The 20,797-nt window shown below is 42.2% G+C and overlaps 1 protein-coding gene across 8 annotated transcripts in view; it reads right to left on the bottom strand.

Annotated features, from left to right (window-relative positions):
- Vps13D (vacuolar protein sorting 13D) overlaps positions 1-20,797 on the bottom strand; it is a 249,867-nt gene that overhangs the window by 82,101 nt on the left and 146,969 nt on the right. For all 8 annotated transcript variants that reach the window (XM_069324372.1, XM_069324377.1, XM_045763846.2 and 5 more), the window contains 6 exons: positions 18,806-18,905; positions 17,011-17,328; positions 15,292-15,379; positions 13,262-13,389; positions 9,130-9,354; positions 5,454-5,632 (listed from right to left, as the gene is read on the bottom strand). In XM_069324372.1, the coding sequence (XP_069180473.1) occupies positions 5,454-5,632; positions 9,130-9,354; positions 13,262-13,389; positions 15,292-15,379; positions 17,011-17,328; positions 18,806-18,905 (1,038 nt within the window). The remainder of the gene's footprint in view (positions 1-5,453; positions 5,633-9,129; positions 9,355-13,261; positions 13,390-15,291; positions 15,380-17,010; positions 17,329-18,805; positions 18,906-20,797) is intronic.

Genomic DNA, 20,797 nt, shown 5'->3' with positions numbered 1-20,797 from the left:
TTGAATTGTCTGAATGTATATTGCAAATTGTCTGTGTACCTAGTCATAAAATTATTTGTGTGTACAGTGGTACCTCGGAATGCGATTGTCCCTGTATGCGAGGTTTTCGGAAGGCGAGGTGTATTTACTCCAAAAATTTGTCTCAGAAGGCGAGGGTTACTTCGGGAGGCGAGTTTGGACGCGAGTTTGTTGATACGCGTACAGCCGACCTAGCGCGTTCGTCGCCCCTCCGCCCCCCCGCCCCTCAGTTTATTATTGTCTCGCGCTCAGTGACTACCCCCACATCAATTCTTCTCGCGGATTTTCAGTGTTTTGTTGGATTTTTGGTGATTTGTCTATACAATTTGTTATTATATATCTCACCGTGGGTCCCAAGAAAGCCAGTGGTAAGAATAAAGGCCAGAAAGCTCATGTGAGGATGACAATAGAGGAGAAACAAGAGATCATTCGGAAGCATGAGAACGGTACACGTGTTGTTGAACTTTGTAGGCAGTACAACAAAGCCACATCAACAATATGCACTATACTTAAGAAGAAAAATAAGATTATGGGTGCTAAAGTGGCAAAAGGAGTAAGAACATTAACGGCACAAAGACCACAAATACTTGAAGAAGTGGAAAAGTTGTTATTAATTTGGATACACGACAAGGAGTTGAGGGGTGATAGTGTTTCGGAGGCCATTATTTGTGAGAAAGCCAGGGTGTTGCACGAAGACCTTCTAAAGAATACCCCTGCAACGAGTGATGCAGATAAGAAAGAGTTTAAGGCAAGCAGGGGCTGGTTTGAAAAATTTAGAAAGAGAAGTGGTATCCATAGTGTTACAAGGCATGGGGTTATGTGATGTGATTATGGAAGGGGACTCCCCTTCCAAACAGTAACTCCTCTCCTCCTCCCCCCTCCTCACCATCTTCCATACGCCTACAGCACTCGACAGCAAGGTAAGTAATAACTGGAACACAGTTTTGTAGGTTTATTTAGATGAATTAGGTAAATTAGGTATAAAAATTTAGTTTGATGTGGGGTTTTTGGGGTAGTCAGGAACGGATTAATTCATTTCCCTTTATTTCTTATGGGGAAATTAACTTCGGAATGCGAGTTTTCGGAAGGCGAGGCGTCTCCAGGAACGGATTAAACTCTTATTCTGAGGTATGCCTGTACATCGGGTACCATACTGCATGTACTCACCTAATTGTACTCACATAATTGTGCTTGTGGGTGTTGAGCTCTGGCTCTTTGGTCCCACCTCTCAACTGTCATGTAACAAAATGTGTAAAGAAATGCATATGTTTATCACTCAGAATGTTCGGTAATATGCTAATTGTTTTTGTTGTGTGTCTATATAGACATGAACACGTTGTACTGAACGGGGTGGGTATAGCTTGAGCTACTAACCCCTTTGAGTGTATTTATACCTTAATAAACTTATTTAAATTTAAATTTGAATTCCAACATTTCTAAATAAATACTTCCTTGGCCTAGGTATGTGATAAATGGAATAATAATGGTCACACATTTGCTGCTGAGTGAAAATCAGTCAGCTCTTACCTCAACCAAGAACAAAATGGTTAGGAGCGCACACACATTTCCTTGGTGAAAATATGGGAACTGTGCTACACAGGCAAGTGAATCTGGTGTATTAGAATTAGGAATTAAGAGCATGGCACAAATGGATTAGGACAGCAAAATCAAGAAAAAGTACATAAAAGGAAGAGCAATTACCTATACTGTATTAACACTTTCGCGTTCCACAGACTTAATAAGTCGTCACTCTTTTTTCTACTGAATGTGTTCCAGTGACGCATTTTTGCGTCACTCGATATAAAAATTTGTAAAAAAAAAAGTTTCTATGCGATCTTCAATTTTTTTTTTTTGAAATGAGCGCCATTGTTTTCCCACAATCCTCCGTAGGCCGCATGGGATTCTGGGTCACGCCATGCGGTCGGCCTAGTCCTTTGTTTACGTCTCTCGTGACCGGACTACCGCGCTCCCGCGTCCAGAACCTGTGCCACTCTCTGCCCTGTGTAGCAGTGTTTATTCGTTCCTGTCTCCTTACAACGCATTATTACTTGCAAACATGGATCGTGGTAAAGGACAGAGCACCTCTACCCCCAAGAAGGATAGTGAAACGACCAAGGAAGATAAGTTGAGTGAGCTGTACAAAAGGTTCAGCAATGTGAAGCTTACCCCTAGTAAAATTCCTGATTTGTTGGATCGTTTGTCAGATGTGGAGGCAGATGCTGAAGGGGAAGAGCGTCAGAGTGATTTCAGTAGTGATAATGAGGGGACAGCGTCGTCTGATGAGTTTGATTCATCATCGAGTGAGGAGAGTAGCGAGGGGATTGAGGATGAGTCAGCGGATGTGGGCCGCCCCAAGGCACCTGTAAGGAGGCGTGCAGGACGTCTTCAACAGCCTAATCCCGATGCTGCCTGGTCAACTGACAATACACCACCTATTGTAGGCAGTTTCAGTGCCACACCAGGCATAACTGTCCCAGTGCCAATTACCCCCCTGCAATTTATTCAATTATTTCTGACCCGTGCCCTAATTGAGTTCATCACAGTGGAAACTAACAGGTATGCCAGGCAGTTTATTCAGAATGCTTCCAGGCGCACTATGAGGTTGTGGAAGGAGGTATCTGCGAAGGAAATGGCAAGGTATTTGGCTTTATCAATCTTGATGGGTATTGCACGACTCCCAACAATGCGCATGTACTGGCAAACAAGCCGGTTGTGGCATATGAGGACCTTCAATGTGTTCATGACTGCAAAACGATTCCAACATATTGCCCAGTTTTTTCATACTTATAACCAGTTTGCAATTCCACCCAACAACAAGAACCGCATGATAAAACTCAGCACCATCATTACCTATTTGACCAACAAATTTGGCTCTTACTACGTCCCCAATCAAGCACTCAGTTTGGATGAAGGTACAATGTCGTGGCGTGGTCGTCTATCCTTCAAGGTTTACAACCCCAATAAGCCTGATAAGTATGGGGTAAAGTTGTACATGCTTGCTGAGGCAGGGACTGGTTATATTATTGATTTCGAGGTTTATTCTGGAGTGGGCAAGACAACAGTTGAGACAGTGATGGGCCTTATGCGACCCTTGTTGAACAAAGGTTATCATCTTTATATGGACAATTATTATAACTCTGTCCATCTCACAGAATTGCTAAGGGAAAATGGGGTGTACACTTGTGGAACACTCAGATTGCAGCGTGGTGCCCCTAAAGAGCTGCAAAAACTTGCCAAAGGTAAATTCGCTGTTGATCAGACTATTTTCAGGCGCAAGGATAACACTTTTGTTATCCTTTGGAAAGACAAGAGAGTGGTGTCAGTGATCACAAACTGCCATAATGCTGACACACAGGAAGTACAGAGAAGGAAGAGAGTGAAGAAACGTGACGGAACATCATCTGTTCAGATTGTAACTGTAAACAAACCAACAGCCATTTGCGACTACAACAACAACATGAAGGGAGTTGATCACTTCGACCAAATGGTCAAATATTACAGGTTCACCAGGAAGTCGCATAAGTGGACTAAGAAGATCACATTTTACTTCCTTCAGATGGCTTTACACAATGCCTATGTGTTGTACAAGATGTACACAACTGATGCCAAGAAACTGACCCTACTCCAGTTTCATGAAGTAGCAATATGGGCCCTGTTGGGGTGGGACATGGATGAGTGGCCTGCTACTGAAAGCCCTCTCCCACATGCTGATGATTACCAGGATCCTTCTCATGATTTGGCAACACCTGGCCCATCTGGAGCGAGGCGTCCTTTATTTCATCGTCTTCCACGCCAACCACATGCCTCATCCTCATCAGACACTGAACCTGAAACTGAAACGCCTGCACCTCAAGCTGAAGCTACTCCTCCACCTGTGAAAAACCCCCGCATTGTTGATTCAGAGGACAGGCTAAACAGGAAGTTGACTCATGCATTAGTGAAAATTGCTAAACGGAAACGGTGCCGAGTTTGTATCAAGTCGGGAATTAGAAAAGACTGTATGTATCAGTGCAGGACATGTGGAGTTGCTCTATGTGCCACACCATGCTACTCAAAATATCACCGCAAGAGGATATTTTGGAAAGCAAAGAAATAACTCCTCTGCAAGCTTCCACTCCACCTAACGTAACATCTGTTGAGCAACTTCAGGGACATTTTCCTGAAGCCGGTGGAGTGGATAATCAAATGCTCAACTTGTTGACCTTCCTTCATCACATCGTGGGTAAGTACACATAATTTATATTACACATTTTGAGGTTATTACTTCTTCATACTTTGCTGTGGGTAGCTCTATATATATTCCAGTTCTTAGTGCTCAGATTGGTATGTCTACATAGTGCATCTTCTTGCGAGTATTTTGACACCAAAATGAACAATGTAGCACAAAAACTTCCATTGGAACAATATTTTTGTTTGTCGGGTGTATTGGGTGTACCGGGCGTGGAAACGGGTGTTTGGGCGGGTGAGGCATCGACGTGTTTGGGGGTGTTTGGGGGTGAGGCGCGCACGTGTAACCCACTTTTATGCATATGTCTGTGTAGGCAATTTTATTGCGATCACCGTGATACCAAACAAAACCATATGCAACAAGTTTTGACTTGATAAACACAATCAGAGTAGCAACATATAGGGAGAGTTTAGCGGAGTTTAGCGTGAGCGCGAAACAAAGCACGCAGTTCTTTGGTTGCTGGTCGCCTAATGTTAGCTTTGGTGAAATGTTATACATATGTTCTTATAGTACATTTCATTAGCTACACAGTGATACCAAAAAAAAACACGTACATCGAAAATGAGGGTCACAGACATGAGGAGAGTATAAACTTTTCAGTTGTGGTTGAGCGCATGTGCAGCTGGGCGCGCTCCGGCGGGTAACCCTAAGCCAACTTCCCACATTCCTGTGGGTGGGGCGACACCATTATTTATTGTGTATATTTATATGTCCGTGTAGGGAATTTTATTGCGGTCACAATGATACCAAAATAAACCACGAATAATAATTCTGGGGTTCGCAAACATAAAAACATCGTAAACATTGATGCCCGGTTTTACGCTCACAGCTAACGACCGCCACAGTTTGTTATTCGGTGTGGTTCTCATGTTGTCTTTGGTGACATTTTATATATATATTCCTCTAGAGCATTCTCTCGCGAACACAATGATACCAAATTTAAATACATGCCGCCAAAATTAAGCTCCCCACCCCGAAAAGATTATAAACATTTTAGTGCTGACGCGCAGTACGCCGACACGAACGGCCCACTTAGGGCTTACCGTCAGCCTATTCCCAGGGAGCGCGAAAGTGTTAATAAAAATGCAGAACAAAATATTAATCATCACTCACAGTTTCATCTGAGATAATGAGACTCGGTACACCTAGAAGTTAATAAGAGGAAATTCACAATCAAAACTGTTACAGTAGAACAAATAAAACGAACCTGATGTTGAGGTAGAAAGAATCAATTTTCTCAATGAAAAAGCCGCCAGACCAATAACATCCGGGAATGTCGCGAAGGCATATACAGAGAAGTTGATCCTTATCAAGACGAGGCCAGTGGAAGGGTAGCCAGCAGCCTGGGATGGCACGTAACCATGTTGACTGGGCACCTGGATCAGTCTGAATTCAAAGATAATTGTAAATGTTTATAAAAAAAAAAGTGTTGAATGTAATGAAATGCCATTTTCTGGGTGAGTCCCGGAGGCTTCCCGCAGCTATCCAAGCTCAATGGATATGTATAACTTTCTAGCATCAGTCAAAGTGCTTGGAGTTCTTGCCTACCAGGGACCACAAGCCAGAACCTGGCCCCCACAGAGAGGCACGAGGAGCAATGGCCTATAGAAACCCCCCTGTGGTTGGGTACATTCTATGTCTGCCATCGACCGGGATAGGCACCCAGAAAGGTAGGCGCCCAAAACAAACCCCTATTCTGGTGAAAATATTGCTACCAAAAGCCGAACGAGTGGACAGAACTCCCCAAACAAAATTATCAAACTAGCATGACGTCATCACGTTGCCGCGCCACCATATGCGCAACCCCCCCCCCTCACCGGGAGGGGGAAAGGGGAGCCCCAGACCCAGCGATCCAACTGGCAGTTTTTAGGCTGGATATCAAAATACGCAAAAAACACAGCCGATCAGAGGGAGGGAGGGAGGGATGCCAGGGAGCCTCCGGGACTCACCCAGAAAATGGCGTTTCATTATAATCAACGCTGGTTTTCTGGGGGGGGAGCCCCGTCGGCTCCCCGGAGCTACCTCACCACAGATAAGGAAATAGGGAAGGATCCGGGCGGCGGACACCACGCGCCCTAACCTAAAAAACCAAGACCACAGACAAAACAAAGACCCTGCAGACCAGAACCCCCGAACAGGAACGAGGGAAGAAAGGGAACGCGGACAACCAAAACACGTCCACGACCCCAGAGGCCAAGACACTCAGAGAACAGCGAAAAAACAAGCAAACATCACACTTTACTGCCGCGCCAATCGTCCGCACAGCCCTCCCCGCCCCGAGAGGGGGGAAGGGGGAGCCCTGGACCTCACCGCGCCGGCTGCCTAGCATCAGTTTGTAAGCTAATGTCAACCGGGATAGACGCTTCTCTGGCCTCAAATTCCTGGGCGGTGTTTGCCTCGTGTGGCATTCTCTGCTGTCTGTGTGTGTTGTGTGGTAGCCAGGAGTACCTCATCAGTGCCTGGGCTGCATGCACTTAGGGGTTTCCTTCCCTAAGTGCCCTGTGAGTACTGCCCCTGAGTGACAGGGTTATCTTCCCTGGAGCATTTGGGAACCATTCCCGTAGAGGTTCTAGCTGCTCGGTATTTGCCTCGCCCTTGGGGTCAGCTGGGGCTTGGGGCCCTTGTTTGGCCCTGGGTAGGGACTGGTATTGTGCTGGTTAGGGCGTCAAGGTGTTGCGCGTCCTGCCACCTAAGCGGCGACCGGTTCCTGTTGCCTCTGGAGACAGTGTACTTTTGTGGGGGTTTTCTTTTGTTTTTATTTCATTTGCCTTGTGGGGGTCTGCCTAGTGTGGCTATAGTTCCACTGGTAGTGTTTGGTGGCCCTCTGCTAGGCCTCCGTGATTGTACACGTCGCAAGGGTTTTCAGTGTTGTCCTCTATCCCCTTGTTATTTTTGGGTTTCTTAACCAGTTAGCAACACCTTGCCTGGGCTTCCCGTAGTTGTTACCCCTACAGGCCCTGGAAACCCCTGTCTGGGCTCGGTGGACCATTGAATATGTCTTCTGGGTTCCAACCCGTCTTGTACGGGATGGTTGGTTGCTGTGCCCTTGTCTCAGGGTGACAATCACCACTTTTCTTTTTTTTTTTTTTTTTTTTGTGTGTTTTTACATCCAGCCTCAGAATTGAGGTGTGGGTAGCTGGCGTGAAGGGTCTGGGGCTCCCCCTTCCCCCTCCCGGGGAGGGGGGAGCTGCGCAGACAGCGGCGCGGCGACGTGTGACGTCACACTAGTTTGCTTGTTTTCTGTTGGGGAGTTCTATCCTCTAGTTCGGCTTTTGGTAGCAATTTTAACCAGAATAGGGGTTTGTTTTGGGGCGTTTACCTTTCTGGGTGCCTAATCCGGTCGAAGGCAGACATAGAATGCTTCCAACCACACGGGGGTTTCTATAGGCCATTGCTTCCCTTACCTCTCTGAGGGGGCCCGGTTCTGGCCTGTAACATATTGGAGGAGTGACAGGTAGGCTTCTAACATGGGTGAAAAATTAAGTTCTTGCACAGTAATGTTCATTGTCTACATACACAATCTATCAGATGGAATACAGAATTATATGAACACATTTGCTGATGATGCTCAGATACAAAGGAAGATAAGAAACTCAGATTATTGTCATGACCTTCAAGAAAACCTAGACAAAATAAGTGCATGGAGCACCACTTGGCAAATGGAATTTAATAAGAATAAATGCCATGTTATGGAATGTATCATAGGAGAACATAGACCCTACACAAACTATATGCTAAGTGAGAAATCTTGAAAGAATTCTGATAAAGAAAGAGATCTAGGGGTGGTTCTAGATAGAAAACTATTATCTGAGGACCACATAAAGAACATCGTGCGAGGAGCCTATGCTACACTTTCTAATTTCAGAATTGCTTTTAAAAACATGGATGGTTAAATACTAAAGAAATTGTTCAAGACTTTTGTTAGACCAAAGCTGAAATATGCAGCGGTTGTATGGTGCCCATATCTTAAGAAGCACATCAACAAACTGGAAAAGGTACAAAGACATGCTACTAAATGGCTCCCAGAGCTGAAGGACAAGAGCTATGAGGAGAGGTTAGAGGTGTTAAATATCCCAAAACTAATAGACAGAAGAAAAAGATGCGATATGATTGTTACGTACAAAATAGTAACAGGAATTGATAAAATTGATAGGGAAGAATTCCTGAGACCTGGAACTTCAAGAACTAAAGGTCATAGATTTAAGCTAACTAAATAAAGCTGCCGAAGAAATATAAGAACATTCATTTTCGCAAACAGAGTGACAGACAGTTGGAATAATTTATGTGAGGTGGTGGAGGTCAAAACCCCCAATAGTTTCAAAGTATTATACGACAAAGAGTAATGGGAAGACAGGACACCACGAGTGTAGCTCTCATCCTGTAACTAAACTTGGGTAATTACACTTCTGTAATTATATTAATCCTGAATTGGTAATGCTGTAGTTTGAAAAATGTGACATTTTCAACATTTTATCCTTTTTCATAAACTGTACTTTTTTTTTCTATGAATAAATGCCTCAAAATCCCAGGCAAGTGAGAAATGGAAAATAATAATCATGACAACAATGTGTTCACATACTACATTCAATCCAAACACTATATGATCACACTTCATACAAACAGTACAAGCATACAGAATGACAAACACAATATGAATGACAAAATGGAGCAGACTGCAAAGTAGTGATGCAGCATTATTGCTGACCCTGCAACCCCTTGCCTCTCTCACCAGAAATACAAAAAAACAGATGACTATCACTTGTGGAAAGAGCACCATTACTTCTGCAGTACTGCATCTATTATAAAGACAACCCTAGTATGCAACCTGTTTACTGACTTGTCCTTATTAAAATATGAACAAATGTATAGTGATTGCTACTTACAAAAGATGTCGTAAAGCACTTCTGAGCAATGATCAATTCATGTGAAGATCGGTTTTCAATTTGGAACCTGGGTGAAAATGTGACCATGTAAGTATCTCTGTAACGTCCACGTCCAGGTCTCACGTCGATACCAACAATGTAAACGTGGTCAGGACGAGTATCTGGAGGACTCACTCTTAGTCGCCTCACCCACGTTCCTTGAGTCAAGGGCAGCTTGTGGCAATACTGTAAATGAGTAAGACAATGGAATATTCAAACCCATCCTCCTAAAATAAAATTACTGTACTAATAGTAACTACTTGTTCGAAAGCACCAACATGTAGTGATGGAACACCAAAAAGTTAATTTTTGTACTTTTAATTGTATATAACTTGGTATAAAGCTAAAAACCAAATTCAAACATTCCTAGTATAGTACACTACAGTATAGTACTGTATGTATGTATGTATGTATGTATGTATGTATGTATGTATGTATGTATGTATGTATGTATGTATGTATGTATGTATGTACAGGTATGTATGTATGTATGTATATATATCATCTATATATAAGTATATTTTGGTAGCAGTCTTTCTTTTAAACATATTTCGTTGAAAACGACGAAGTTTTAGATTGATGATCCTGGCATGAATCTTCTCAATATTCCTTATATTTTTCTTCACTGAAGCAGGAAGATTAAAAATTAACTCTCCAAAGCTGTATGTGGACCTTGTCAGGAAGACACCAGGCACGTGGTCTGAAGATGAGATATTTAGGGCAAGCCGGAGATGGTTTGAGAAATTTTGGAGGAGAAGCAGTATACACAGTGATGTGCAACATAGTGAGGCCGCCAGCTCAGATAAAGCTGCTGCCAAAAAATTAGTAACAGAGTTCTAAGAATTCATTGCTAGAGAGGAGTTCTTGCCCCCAACAAGTTTTTAATTGTGACGAGACTGGCCTGTTTTGGAAGAAATTGACGAAGGGGGACTTACATCATGCAAGAGGAAAATCTTTGCCTTGCTACAAGCCGATGAAATTGAAATACTGTAAGTTTATTGAGGTAAAATACACACAAAAGGATGAGGTAGCTCAAGCTATTCTCACCCCATTCAGTACATCGTGTTAATACATACATAGACACACATCACAAACAATAAACATATTACCAAACATTCTGAGAGATAAACATATACATTTCCTCCTTTACATAAGTAGTATGGTATCAGACGTACACATAAATACTTTTATGACCTAAGTATACTGTATACACAATTTGCAAGAGACATGCAGATAATTCAACAAAAAATTACAGTCTTGGTGCAAAATTCTTATATCTCTCAAGAATATCATCAACCTTTCCATTGTGACACATCCAGGCTATTTGTTCAGGAACAGTCCTTATCTCAGTGTTTCTATATACATTAATCAATGGACAATCAAGAACATAATGGGCAAGGGTGTGAGACCTTAACATACCACATAGTTTACACTTCGTGTCATTATCATGAACACCTATCCCATATTCCCAGTAATATTTGTAACCAAGCCTGAGCCGCATGTACACAGAGTCACTCCAAGCATTTCTCCTTTTACCATAAGTGAAATGGGTGTTTTGACTCGCATACATGTAGTGTTGCATGGTTTGACTTCTCTCATACATTATACTTCTCCTCTCCACTTCTGCCTGTGCCTGAATATTTCTGATTTTGCTTCTGATTTGTCTCATTGTGAATTAACATTCAATGTCAACTTGTGGTTTTGATGTGGCATGTTTGGCCAAGTCATCCGCCACCTCGTTGAGCACTATTCCAACATGAGATGGAATCCACATGAATTTCACACTATGACCTTTCAGCTGTATCTCAGTTATTCTTTTCTTACAATCCTCAACTATGGACATGAAGACTGGCTTTCGACTGTTTAAGGAATCAAGTGCTCCTCGGCTATCGACAAATACAAAAACACTTTTGTCGTCATGACGTACTTCCTCCAAACATGCCAGAATGGCCGATGAAGGATCGACTTATCCTCATGCTCTGTGCCAATGCAAGTGGTGATTACAAGGTCAATCCGCTGCTCGTCTACCACTCAGAAACTCTACAAGTGTTCAAGGTGAGTAAAGTGCACAAGACGTGACTGAATGTGATGTGGAGGTCCAATAAGAAATCTTGGGTCACGCGGATATTCTTCAGTGAATGGGTCAATGACGTTTTAGGCCCCTCAGTGAGGAGTAATCTTGAATAGAAGCGGTTACCACTCAAGGCCTTGCTTGTGCATGATAATGCTCCTGCGCATCCTCCACAGACACAAGATAATTTGTTGCAAGAAAATCAGTTCATCACCATCAGGTTTTTTCCTCCCAACACCACTCCCCTCCTCCAACCCATGGACCAGAAAGTCATTGCCAAATTTAAGAAGCTCTACATGAAAGCCTTTGTCGGAAAATCCGACACCATTTAATAATAATACATGCAATTTGCAGATAATATTGCTGCTGTGTTGTGTACACAAGTTACCCATAGAAAATGTAGCTTGCAGTGGAATTTTCTGTCAATAGAAAATGGGATATCATTGCCACATAGTACTATAAATTCACCAGCTATTCTGTTGGGAATTATTCTTAAATACAGTAGTCTTTGGACTTTTAATATCATAAAAACATCTCATTTGAGTTAACTTAATTATCAGTATCAAAATAAACTAAATGTGATCCTTCTATCACTTATTGACATTGGACAAGGAGAGCCAAGGCGTCAGTGGTGGTGAGGGGGTCAGTCATTGTTTGTTAAGACCAGAGGCGCAGGGGAGCAAATTCAGCTCCTATAATTTCTCTTGGCCGAAGTGTTATGGAGATCAAAGTGTTCTACCATCATCAACACGCTGTCAACATATACAAGGGAAGTGTCCTACCGAAACCCGTTTATCTAATTATTTCTGGCCAGTTAATGTTAGGTAGATAAGGGCGAACCGGTTAGGATGCGAACAGGCTCTTAATAAAGGTAATTAAGCCTTGGTCCTTATTATTTAATATACAGTGTTTTCTCTGATATAGCTGTCATATTTTAGGATTCTGGCTTGACAGCTAGTGCTCTTTGACAGGAACAAGAAGAGGAAGCAAATTAATCTTGGTACATCAGTTACCAGGGTGATGGAAGCTAGCCTCACACGAGGATAATTTGGTGTCTACATCCTAGTTATATCAGGTGGACTAAGCCTGCTGTACAATAAGATAAGGCACCCCCAATTTTATATACTAATAATATATGTAGTTTAATACTGTAGTTTGATTGGCTGCATATATATAAACTTAATATAAACCCCCCTAATGTCTAAGGATTGATTTGTGAGATTATTGCAGAATACAGTCCACTTAACATCATACCAATTGCTATCGAAATATATAAATTAACATAAATATAAATTCTATATAAATTCATATAAATTAAATAAATATAAATCTCACAGGTCGGTTCCCACAGCCTTGTTGGTGAGGTGTATTGATGTGATAGACACTACAAAGCTGACCCTCAAAAGAATTCTAGAAGGAGCACTTCAATATCCTGGGTGCCTTGCGTTTGATCAATAAGGCCTGGGAAGGAGTAACACGGAGGACCCTAAACTCTGCATGGCGCAACCTGTGGACTGATGGTGTCCGTGAGCTAGACTTCGAAGGTTTCGGTCATGCACCTGCATCTGCACCTGTGGACAATGTGGACCATCTAGTGGATGATATTGTCGCTCTAGGGAACACTTTTGGGTCTGGAGGTGGATGTTGCTGATGTGCAGGAGTTAGTACAGGAGCGCAGTGATGAACTGATTACTGAGGAACTTCTGGAACTTCAGAAGGAGCTGAATCAAGAGGAGGTACAAGAGCTCTCATCAGGGAAGGTGGTGGTAAGGGAGATATATATACAGAAGTGAGAGTGACCATTATCATTAGACCCAAGTTTGATCCCCAGGCAGGCCAAGACATTTGGCCATATTTCCTTACAACCTGACTAGTAACAGTCAGTATGTAAGCTAGGGAACCTAATGAGAGGGTAGCCCAGAAAATTGTTTAAATATGCAAGACAAAACATGTAATTTACCCAAATTTACCCAAATGTGAATACAGTACCTGAATAAAGAGCAAAATTTACAATATTCTTACTTGTGCACGTGATTCAGGGTGCAGCTGATTTCCAACTCTAGCAGCCAACATAGGGTTGGCATCACGATCAGTGAAAGAGAAGAGTAATGGAGCTGCACACCGAGCTACTTCATGTTCCTTGTCTTGACCTAGAAATATTACAATTATAATTTTGTGTATTATTACAGTCCATTATGATAAAATTTGATAATATACTAAAATTTTAAACATAATAAAATTGTTAATATCTGGTACATCATTTATCACTAGCTATTTGGGCTTATTGTGAAGTTTTGGACATTCCACGATTCTCCATAACAGCCTTCCTGTCACTGACACACACACACACTATCCTTCCTTGGTGTTCTCAGTCTATCTTCCTTTCATCTTTATATCCTATTCACGAATATTACACTTTCAACTAATCGGGCTGTTCATCCAGATAATACTGATCAATGTACCTGGCATTGTTAGAGTTGTACACTCAGCTCTGGCTCAGCCAGTGCCACACTTTGCGTCCAACCTCTGCACCCAGCCTGTGTGCCCATCTCTGCTTTAGCTGTATGCCTAGCTCAGCATGGGCTATGTGCCTGGTTCTGCCAGACTGTATGATTGGCAGTGCCTGCAATTTTGCCTGTCTGGCTGTACATCTGGGTGTGTGTCCTGGTATTCTCTGGTAACATATTAGGATTTTTCTAGTTAGTTAGTTGCTGGGGTTTTGTCTGGTTCCACAGCCTTAGGACCCTGGATTTTCAGTCCTCGTGTTTTGTTTTCCTGTAATTTTGGCCTTTCTTATGTCAGCATTCCTCGTAGTTTGGTTGGTTTTTGGGCTTGATGCTTGTTCTGAGTAATCAAAGCAGATGATGATCTTTGGCTCTGCCTGGAGGTACCCCTTAGCCTCGCCTCACAGGGGTTGTATGCTGCGTGGTTCTTCTGTTCTGCTACCTCTTTTCTCAAGTTAGCCCTGGCTACTTTTCTGTCCCAGGCCTAAGAGCCTTATTTATTGAGATGATGATGCCAGATTGTAATACCCTGTAAAGCCCTAAAGAACTTCCCTTTTCTGGTAAGGACAAACAGTAGCTCTCAATCCCTACCATGTTCCATACTGCACAGTAAGGTGGTCGGCTTCATTTTGGGCGGCTCATGAGTGTTGGGGTTGGCTGGCTGGAGCCTTGGGTGCAATATGGCTTGTGTGTTTACAGAGGCAATGGTAACAATGGCAACCTTGAATTTATAATTGTCTTCAAATAGTTGCTACTGTTGTTACGCTTATGCTTGCTGGAGGGTTTTTTCTTGGTTTTCAGAGTATCTCTGATACCCAAGCTCCCTTTCTGTTGTAAGTTTAGCCAGATGCTGGTTCTGGCTTGTGGTAACTTAGGGTGGGTCTTAGAAGCCTAGTGCATTCTCCTAAGGTACTGTAAAACCAGTGCTCACCATCAGGAAGCTACTGAAGAACCCAATAACAAAACACAAATCAATGTTTCAATGCATCCAATACTGGATACTTTTATCATCATACAATGATTACTTATATCCAATTTCAATGATTACAAGTAATCATACACATACATTATCTACAATTATTATTATTATTATTTGACCAGTATGTATACTGTACCAAAATTCTTTCACTCATGGCCTTCAACAAGAAGGGCACGAGTGAATTTGACAGTGGGAAAGTGATGCTTATTTCCTTTCTAACTCCTTAATCAGCTACATTGTCTAAACCACAACAATATCCTTTAACTCGGTTACTTCTACATGTAAATATATATTACTAGAATTTCTCGCTTATTTCCATGTAATGTTCTACCTTTTGTTCTAGTCGAGATAATCTTCCACCTTTCCACCCGTGTTTCTGAATGTAAGCAGTAGCTGCTCATTTAAATGATAGCTAGACAAAATAAAGAAACCTTTACCAAAGTTTCATGTGCTGCTTCAAGTCTCCAATATGTAGTGGAAATTTCTGGAATATTGCATGTATATAAAAATCTAAATATTAATAACAATTTTGCCTCTTTAAAACTGTAAATAAGATGATAATTACATACCAGCAGCATCAGATGATACTCCTTCCTGTTTGAAGATAAGAGGGAGACCTGTTTTGTTGATCAACCAGTATCCTGCATACACAACCACCTACCAAACACAGATCACAAAACTGGTTATGGTTTCATCACACTCAATCATCCCAGGAATGGATCTCATCTCCAATCCCAGTATGTGATATAATTTTTATATTAAATATTCTTAAATCCCACATTTTCCCTCCTCTTACTTCTTGCCACATCCTCCCTCCTCCACTATATACATGGCATAGGAAACAAATGTATATATGGAATGTGTGCTTCAGTTACACCTAAAATACTGTAAACTCTGTATGATAACAAAAGGCAGCATGATATTACTGTACATAAAATTCATAACACTGCTCAGTATACCATTAGCTCATCAACAATAGTTCAGGTCATGTAAGACTACTAAAACTGATCTTAACCCATATAATGCACATTAATATATGTCAAACCCCATGGTTCAGTAACAAAATTATTCCCCCCCCCCCATTTTGTTTTATTCTAATATTGTTAAAATGCTATCCCTGATCATTGGAAACTAAGAACAAAAATATTGTAAATGACATACATTAGTCGTGATGGGGCGAGTAAGTCTGGCTATATAAGTACTGCATTGACAGAGCAGTTGCCTGCTGCAGTCTGCTCCAACCAGGCCATGGCACCAGAGTTGCCACAAAGATATCATTACACAAATACATAAATGTCTCTGAATGTTTTTTTTAGCAAGTTTTTTGCAGTAATATTATTCAAATAATTTAAAGAAATTATATAGTTAGGTGTGTGGACCATCGCTATGCTAAAAAACCAGCATTGAATGTAATGAAACGCCATTTTCTGGGTGTGTCCCGGAGGCTCCCCGGAGCTTACTAGGCTGATATGTTAATGTCAGACTTTGGTATCAGTCATGTGTATGGAGTTCTTATGGGCCTACCGGGGACCACAAGCCAGAACCTGGCCCCCTCTAGAGAGGCAAGGGAAGCAATGGCCTATAGAAACCCCAGTGTGGTTGGAAGCATTCTATGTCTGCCATTGACTGGGCCTGTGTGTTGTTGTATGGCTGCCTCCACACAACAACACTGCAGAGGTCGCCACAAAGGCAAAACTCTGCTTTCGAAATCGAGGCCAGAGAAGACGTCCGCTCCGGACCACATTAGGTAACGAACTGAACTGCTGGGTAGCTGGCACAGGAAGATCTGGGGCTCTTCTCTCCCCTCTCTTGGGGACGGGAGAGCTGCAAGGACGAGCGGAGCAGCAGTGGAATGTGACGTTTGCTTATTTTATTGTTTTCTTGGGATTGGAGGAAGTTCTACCTCTCTTTTCAGTTTATAATTGTCCTTTTCTTACCATGTGAGGTTTGTTCTGTTATGCCTAGCTTTCTGGGTACCTAACCCCAGTCGATAGGTCCATCTCCTTAAACTAATGACCCGGTCTAATATATCACACATTAAGCCGATAGCTCCAGGGAGCCGAAGGGGCTTCCCAAAGAAAAGTCCATTCCCACAAGGTATTTTATCAATAATACTGTATATACAGTGATTATAACTAGTGCTGATACCGAGTATTTCACCAAAGAGACCAATACATATAAAAAATCTCATATTTAAGCAAGGCAATATAAAGTTTTGGTCAATATAACCCAGTAATCAAGGTTAACTTGTGTGTTAATCCTGTATGCAGTTATGTTTGTTCACTAACCTTGACGGCACCTCCATACTGCGGCCGAATTTTCAAGTTAACATAGATAATGCGCTTATGCATGTCTTGAAGCTTGAGGGGCATTATATATGGTGAAGATGCTGGGTTCAGAGTTATCTCCCCACATGACTCAAGTGTATCAGTCCAAACAGACAATGACATGCTATCTGCCGGATCAACCGAATGCAGGCAAGCATCTTCTCCAGGCTTCACTCGGCCATGATTTCCAGTTACCTTCATTTCATAGTGTATATCATAAGGTAAAAGATTTACCAAAGTTAGTGGACTAACCAGTACCACTGTGTGGCCAGGCTGAACCTGGAATATAAATGACAGGTAAGTGATACACTCACACTAAAACATAGAAGATTGACAAAGGATCAAATACTGTAATATAAAAGGAAACTGCTATTAAAGCCAACAAGCTGTCTTGATCAAGATCCTTGTGATTTATGTAGCACAATCTGTGCTACATAATGCAAAGATTCTGTACGAGACATCAAATTATTTTTCATTACATGTAATTAAATCCAACAAAAATAAACTGATGGTTTCTACTTTCTTATTCACTTGAATTTTCCCTTATTAGATATAACTGTACATTTACAGATGAGGAGTCACAATAATGTGACTGAAGCACGTTGACCAAACCACACACTAGAAAGTGAAGGGACGTTTCGGTTCGTCCTGGACCATTCTCAAGTCAATTGAGAGAACACAATCAACTTGAGAATGGTCCAGGATGGACCGAAACGTCGTCGTCCCTTCACTTTCTAGCGTGTGGTTTGGTCAACTGTACATTTATATTATTCTTCCTATATTAAAATATTAAACAAGTAGAGATATAAAGTAAATTTGTTGTGCAGTTAAGATGAGGCAAGGGAGAAAAATGAGGTATTGGATGTAGAGTAATAAAACACCATGTTCTGGAGGCCCAGTAGTTACTCCTCCCAGCAAACATTTACAATTGTAACACTTTTTGTCACTGGCCACACTTAAGACTATAACAGGAATTCAATTTTTTTTTAACTTTGTAATGATTTTCAGTTAGGAACTCCAGTACTGTATAAAGAAAACAAAAATTCTTTTTAATAATATAGCTATGTACGAGTCACTGTCACTTCCAGTCTTGGGTGAATTAAAGAATAATGTTTATAGGGAAATATCTAGGCACATTACCTAATACAGAGAAAAGCTCAATATTAGCAAACAAAGAGTTCATCATGCTATCCTACTCCTACATTACTATGATCCAACATTACTTATTGTTAATACAAATATTCAATTCAATAATGAAACAAGTACAGTACAGTATTCAACTTCAAGATGGAGCATAATAATGATGATAATAATTCACTGTGTTTGAGAACAGGCAGCCACAGTGTACATATTCATGTTAGGCTTATATTGAGGCCCTCTCCCAGGTAGAATTACTGGCCATTCCCCCCCCCCCCCCAAGGATACAACCCCACAAGCTGACTAATTCATGACTACCTACTTACTGTTAGGTGAACAGCGCATTAGCTGATAGGAAATGCACTCAACCATTTCTGTCCCGCCCAGATTCGAACCCGAAATTGTCAATTGTGAATCAGAAATGAACACAATTGTACTACCGGGACCCGGATAGAGTGCATGTCAATATGCAAAGTCCATCCACCTATGTATACACTTCTTATATTTATTACTATAATTCCTGCATTGTCCTTCCTTTTTATCCACAAAACACAAAACTGAGTTAGACCTACTGTCCAAAATCTGTAAGTTTTAGAATACTTTAAGTGTATTTACTAACCCATTCATTGCAACGAGAGATCGTATGTGAAGAGCTTGATGGTGGAGTAGAGTGAGAAGCATCTACAGGGAAATTTTCTCTTCTAACATGAGCACAAAACCTGGGAATTTAACATAATTACAATATTGAACAGATATTTTATAAATCTTCTCAATTTCAAACATAAGTGTTTTTTCTATAGTGCAATATAAAATAATGTTAATCTTAACCTTCTTCGTGCTCTAGGAGATGGCAGTCAACTCAAGGAAAATCAACTTACAACACAACTACTGTTCATGTATCTTGAAAAACAGTTCCAAATCACGTAATGTTTCACCAGGTATTCGACTTTAAAAAAATAGATCTATGAATCCAGCGAATATTGCTATCAATTGGTGGAATAATCAAATGTAATAACCAAAAGCTTATCTCTTCAATTAAGGTCTGTTATGTTCTTCTGTATACAGCATAGATACAAAGCTAGCTAGATAGATTGATTGACTTATATTTTAAGTATATTGCAGTCAATTTACAAGCTTGAAAAAAACAGCGTTGAATGTAATGAAATGCCATTTTCTGGGCGAGACCCAGAGGCTTCCCGGAGCTATCCCAGGCTGATATGCTAATGTCAGACTTTGGCAGCAGTCATGTGTATGGAGTTCTTAGGGCCTACCGGGGACCACGGCCTGAACCTGACCCCCTCAGAGAGGCAAGGGAAGCAATGGCCTATGGAAACCCCCATGTTGTTGGAAACATTCTATGTCTGCCATCGACCGGGTCAAGCATCCAGAAAGGTAAGCGTCCCAAAACAAACCCACTATTCTGATTAAAATTGCTACCAAAAGCCGAACTAGTGGACAGAACTCCCCAACAGAAAACAAGCAAACTAGTATGATGTCACACGTCACCGCGCCGCTATCTGCGCAGCTCCCTCTTCCCTGGGAGGGGGAAGGGGAAGCCCCAGATTTCTCACACCGGCTATCCACCCATCAGTTCTTCGGCTGATGCTAAAGGCACCGGTTGTGTGCTCCGGCTCCGGTGGTTGTATCATCACTGTACTTAGAGTGTGGTGTCTGTCATCTAGGTAGTGCGTGAGCCGAGAGTGAGTCTCCAATACTTGGGCTGCATGCACCTAGGGTTACCTTCCCTAGATGCCCTATAAGTACTGCCCTTGGGGCTTGGAGTTACCTTCCACAAGTTCCTTGGGTCCTGCTTCTGCTAGGCAGAAGCCAAACCTACTGTTTGGTTTTCGGCCGCCATTTGTGTGATAGGGGGTTCTATCTCCCTTGTTCGCCTTAGGGTAAGGGGCAGTTTGCACTTGTAGGGGCGCAGGGTACTGCGCAGCTTGTTTTCACCATTCATAGCGGCCGGCTCTGTTCCGCCTGGGTATGCTGTCCTCTCGCCAGGTTTACTTTTTCTTTTTGTTTGTCAACCTGGTGGGGGTCTGCCTTTGGTTCTTGCCCCTTTTTACTGAGTTCTCTTCCTTCTTCCGGTGGTTTCCCCTGCTAGGTCCTGGTGAGTGTACACGTCCCGGGGGTTCAGTTCTTAGAAAGTTGTTTGGTAGACTTGGGTGCCGGTTAGCAGTACCCCGCCTGGGATTACCTGAGCGCGAGTCTTTTTATAGTAAACGCTCAGGACCCTGGGAAACTCCTAGGGAAAGTGTGGGTCCGATGGATATGGCCCTGGAGTCCCCACTCACTTTGTGCGAGTTCGAGGGTTGCTCTGTCCCCTTGTCTCAGAAAAACTCTCCCTGTTTTGCCTCGGTCTACTGCCTGTGGGGTCAGTGACACCTTCGTCCCAGAGTCCTGCGAGTTTTGTTGTTTGTCATCGGACCAATGAGCCCCAATGGGGGTTTCCAGGGCCTTTAGGCTGACTGCTAATGGAAGTCCAGGCAAGGTATGGCTAACCGATTATCCCAGAGCTACTAAGCAAACAAACTAAAAGCTGAACCCCTGCGACGTGTGTAATCACAGGGACTTAGCGGAGGGCTACCAAATTCGTACAAGTGGTCCA

Source organism: Procambarus clarkii, chromosome 14, assembly GCF_040958095.1.
Source record: "Procambarus clarkii isolate CNS0578487 chromosome 14, FALCON_Pclarkii_2.0, whole genome shotgun sequence".
Taxonomy (NCBI): domain Eukaryota; kingdom Metazoa; phylum Arthropoda; class Malacostraca; order Decapoda; family Cambaridae; genus Procambarus; species Procambarus clarkii.
The sequence above is the reverse complement of the archived record's forward strand: the minus strand, read 5'-3'. Positions and strand labels throughout refer to the sequence as shown.